Source organism: Theobroma cacao, unplaced genomic scaffold, assembly GCF_053813885.1.
Source record: "Theobroma cacao isolate CCN51 unplaced genomic scaffold, ASM5381388v1 tig012, whole genome shotgun sequence".
NCBI lineage: Eukaryota > Viridiplantae > Streptophyta > Magnoliopsida > Malvales > Malvaceae > Theobroma > Theobroma cacao.
In genome coordinates this window covers 18,378-23,086 of record NW_028291723.1, presented here as the reverse complement: position 1 = coordinate 23,086, position 4,709 = coordinate 18,378, and the positions used below count along the sequence as shown (strand labels likewise).

Genomic DNA, 4,709 nt, shown 5'->3' with positions numbered 1-4,709 from the left:
TCTTCAACCACCCTCATTTGGCTGAATTTTTTATAGGGCATGTTGGTGATGGATTTGGTTATAATTCATGTTATTTAGCTAGGAATTAATGAATTATGATGTTGGATATCGAAACCGGTTATTGAAAAGTATAGTTCCTTTAGAAAATGGCTTGATGGAAACTGAGAAAATCATAGTAAATGGACTTGGATTTGATTCCTAATGATATATATGGATTTATGAGACTGTGTAGACATTGATTAGTATGTTAGTTCGGAATCAGAATGAATTTCGAACAATGGTGAAGTTAGTCAAAAATCAAGTTCATTGTAATGCTTTGGTGTATTAGATTATTGGAAGTGTAATGAATATATTTAGAGTTGAATCGGATGTTTTGGTCAAATCAATGGTGTATAGTTTGAATTAGGTCAAATACAAATTCTTTCCGATCACAATTGAACCTACGTAGAACACCGTCTTTGAGTGACTATCCGAATATTTCTCATTCAACTTCATCATTCATATAGAGTCTGAAATAGTTTTATAACAATTTCACAACAATGTATTGAATTACGTGTCGTGTATTATGGATAGGTGTTGAACCCCCCAATAAGGGCAAAGATATCGTGATGGAGGACCGAGAATAGGAGTACTCCTACCACTCCAAATTCCCATTATAGTGAGTAATCAAATGTTCATCTTAACTATCTAAAGTAGCTTATACTCGTTTTTATGATTTTAAAGAATAATGAACTTAAACCATAGATTTTTATGTTTTATAAGTTAAGTGTTGGTTAAACAAAATGAGATTTATAACTTGTTTTGAAATTGAATACTGGTTTTGGAAATTGAGTAAGTGGAGACGAAATACTTGTGTTATCTATATATATATATATATGGTTTGAATTGATGGCTTATGACAATGTGATGGCATGCATGGCTGGATTTGTGGTTTGTGGATTATATAAACTGTTTTTTTTTTACCTTGACAGACTGGGTAATATTATATTAGCCATGTCATGTTGTCGAAATTTTTATTGATTTGGTGGGTTATTTGATTAGCTTATTACAGTGGGCGGGTTTCGTGGACCAACCTATTAAATGGGCATGGTAAACCTCGTTGTATTTTACCTTAGTATGAGAGGCGCAGAGGGTATCTCCTAAGGTAAGTTTAGAGTTCACTTCACGCCGAACCACCACATGAGGATGAAACTCAGCCAACACCAAGGAATGACTATATTTTAAAAGTAAAAACATGTTTTATGGGTATATGTCGTTTTAACATCCTTGGCGGACTCGGTTGGATGCTCGGGCCAAGGTGTCCCCGAATATGAGTTTTGGCACAAGCCAAGTTTTTAAGAGAATCATAAGCCTTGTTGATTATTTTGATGAAATGTAATTATTTTATATGAATGGAAATGAGTTTTAAATGTTATGAATCATATTATGATGGGATGATTTAACTGTCTCCATTTACTCGGCTTTAGATGTTGTAGATGAACTTTGCTTACTTACTGAGTTTATAAAAACTAACATCTTCTTTTTAACCATTTCAGGCTCAAGATAGTCTGTAGATAGCTGATTTCGTCGAAGACCTATTTTTGGATTTACATCCTTAGAAATTGAAGGTCTACCTTCTTGTACATATTTGTTTATTTTGGGGGTTCACATGTCATTGTAGAATATTTTGTATACTTGGCTACCTGTGCCACTGTATGTATGAATTTATTTTGCTTTTACGCTACAAAAATTATTTACGCAGAGTTCTATAAATATTGTTTTATAAGAAAATAGAATATTTTATTTAATATTTTTATTTAATTTGAATAGCTATAAGTTCACTTTAAATTGATGAATTAGACAATGAAACTTATTTTTAACATGAAATGGATGCTTATTACTCGTATATCATATTTTTACAAGGGTTCGAAAATTTTAGGTAAAATGACCAAAATACCCCTGTGTAGTAGAAATTACTTTTTGATTGTTTTTTATTTAAAATTAGTCTATATTTCTTTACAACATGGTATTTAATAATTTTTGCTCACAAGGGAGAAGTAAAACTGATGCGAAAGCCTTGCGAGGTTTCGGTTGACATTTCGGGTAATGAATGTTTATTGAGACATCGTGGCAGTTGTCGTAGGCTCGAAGGGAGTACAGGGTCGTGACAATTTAATTGGTATCAGAGCTTTTGATTTTAAAGCTATTTTAAAAACTACAGTGTCAATGTGGCCCCAAGTTAGATTAGATTAAGTTGAATGCATACAATTGCATATAGAACCTAAAGTTGTCTAAATTCGTTATGTCTCTTCTTATAGATCATTATGCCTCCTCAACGTGGATGCTCACCTCTCTCTAGATTAGTCGGGAGGGGAAGAGGCCGTTCTCAACATCGTCAGTCAGATCTTATAGAGGGAGAATCGGCTGCGTCTACTTTTTGGGCAGCACCTGCTGCTGAACAGACTGAGACTCCCCCACATTCTCCACCTCCTCCACCACCTATCGGTATTCCTGGTATTCCTGCCATGCCTCATGAGGCAGTTCAGGAATTGGTAGCTTTTCTCACTACTATTATTAGCCAAGCTCAGGCTGGTCAAGCTCCTCCTACTGTTTCTCCGGCCGCTCCTTCAGTGCCACCACCTCTGATTCCACCACAAGTGCCTGATGTCTCTATTTCTAAGAAACTTAAAGAGGCTAGGCAACTCCGTTGCATTTCTTTTACGGGTGATCTGGACGCACTTGCAGCTAAGGATTGGATCATTCAAGTATCGAAGACACTTACTGATATGAAACTAGAAGATGATATGAAACTGATGGTGGCCACTAGATTGCTTGAGAAAAGGGCCCATACTTGGTGGAACTCACTGAAATCTCGTTCTACTACTCCTTTGACCTTGTCGAATTTTCTACGAGAGTTCAACGGCCAGTATTATACTTATTTTCATCAAAAGGAAAAGAATAGGGAATTCTTGAGTCTGAAACAAGGGAGTTTGACAATAGAGGAGTATAAGGCTCGTTTTAAAGAGCTAATGTCTTATGTGCTCGATCTAGTGAAGATTGAGCAGGATCAGGCTAATTACTTTGAGGAAGGGCTCCGAAATGAAATCAAAGATCGTATGACAGTAACGGGTAAGGAGCCTTATAAAGAGGTTGTGCAGATGGCTCTACGGGCTAAGAAACTTGTGATTGAGAATCAGAGAATTCGGGCTGAGTTTGCTAAGAGGAGGAATTTGAATACATCATCTAGTTAGCTACCGAAAAAGAGCAAAGATTCATCTACTTCAGGGAGCGCTACCACTAATTCAGTAGCATCTACTCGACCCCCATCTCAACAGTCGCAACAAAAGTCTCCTAGAATCAGTAAATCAGCAACGAGTGCTCTTGGGAAGAGTTTTGGGAGTTTTGACAAATGCTGAAATTGTGGAAGATTTCATACCGGGCAGTGTAGAGAGCCCGTACGGTGTTTTCAGTGTAGTCAGCAAGGTCACATGAGGAGTGCTTGTTCGCAGTTAAGATGAGCTACTGTAGTTGTTTCATCACCCCAAGTTCGCACCGATATTCAAAACAGAGATTCTTCTAGGTCACAGCCGAGACAAGGTGTAGCGATGAGGTCCGATGTGGGGAGTAATACCCTGACGCGTCCACCCTCTAGACCACAGACTCATACTCCGACAAGAGTTTTTGCTGTGACAAAGGAAGAGGCACGAGTCCGACCTAGTATAGTGACATGTACTATATTTGTATCTGACAGAAATGCTTATGTCTTAATTGATTCTGGTTCGGATAGATCTTATGTGAGCACGACATTTACATCCTTTTTTGATAAAAACCTGTCACCTTTAAAGGAGGAAATAGGAGTTCATACCCCTCTAGGAAAGCAGTTGGTTAGAAACACTTGTTATAGAGATTGTGGGATAAGTGTTGGTGAGGAAGATTTCAAAGCTGACTTAATTCCTTTAGAGATTCAGGATTTTGATTTGATATTAGGTATGGACTGGTTGACTACACATCGGGCAAAAGTGGATTGTTTTAGGAAGGAAGTTGTACTTCAAAATTCTGAGGGAGTAGAGGTTGTATTTGTAGGGGAACGTGGAGTATTACCATCCTGTGTAATCTCGGCTATCAAAGCTTTGAAACTAGTGAGGAAAGGGTATCCTGCTTATTTGGCACATGTGATTGACACCTCAAAAAGGGAACCTAAGTTAAAGGATGTCCCAATAGTAAACAAGTTCTCTGATGTGTTTTTGGATGAGTTACTGAGACTACCTCCTGATCGAGAGTTTGAGTTTACTATTGATTTACTTCCGAGTACCGCACCTATTTCCATTCCTTTGTATCGGATGGCTCCGGTGGAGTTAAAGGAGTTGAAAGTTCATCTGCAAGAATTAGTAGATAAGGGTTTTATTCACCCTAGTACTTATCCCTGAGGTGCGCCGATCTTGTTTATAAAGAAGAAGGATGGCATTCTGCGATTATGTATCGACTACCGTCAGCTAAACCGAGTGACCATCAAGAATAAATACCTTTTACCGTGAATTAATGATCTTTTTGATCAACTACAGAGTGATACGGTGTTTTCTAAGATTGATCTGAGGTCTAGGTATCATCAGTTGAAGATCAAGGAGCAGGATGTACCCAAGATTGCTTTCAGGACTCGTTATGGGCATTATGAGTTTTTGGTTATGCTTTTTGGTCTACAAATGCCCCGGCAGCTTTTATGGACCTCATGA

General features: G+C 37.8%; 1 protein-coding gene across 1 annotated transcript; it reads left to right on the top strand.

Moving 5' to 3' along the window:
* Window positions 1-3,584: 3,584 nt before the first annotated feature.
* Window positions 3,585-4,709, top strand: LOC148760196 (uncharacterized). Its single transcript, XM_088802811.1, has 3 exons — window positions 3,585-3,966; window positions 4,108-4,349; window positions 4,542-4,709. Exons 1-3 carry the CDS (start codon window positions 3,585-3,587, stop codon window positions 4,707-4,709), a joined length of 792 nt encoding a protein of 263 aa, XP_088658937.1.

What these genes read in the sequence shown, in the direction of transcription:
- LOC148760196 (XM_088802811.1), top strand. Translation starts at nt 3,585, where the DNA reads ATGAGGTCCGATGTGGGGAGTAATACCCTGACGCGTCCACCCTCTAGA. An exon ending in GGATTTTGATTTGATATTAG is followed by an intron (nt 3,967 to 4,107) that starts GTATGGACTGGT and finishes CGGCTATCAAAG; the next exon opens with CTTTGAAACTAGTGAGGAAA. An exon ending in TGGAGTTAAAGGAGTTGAAA is followed by an intron (nt 4,350 to 4,541) that starts GTTCATCTGCAA and finishes GATCAACTACAG; the next exon opens with AGTGATACGGTGTTTTCTAA.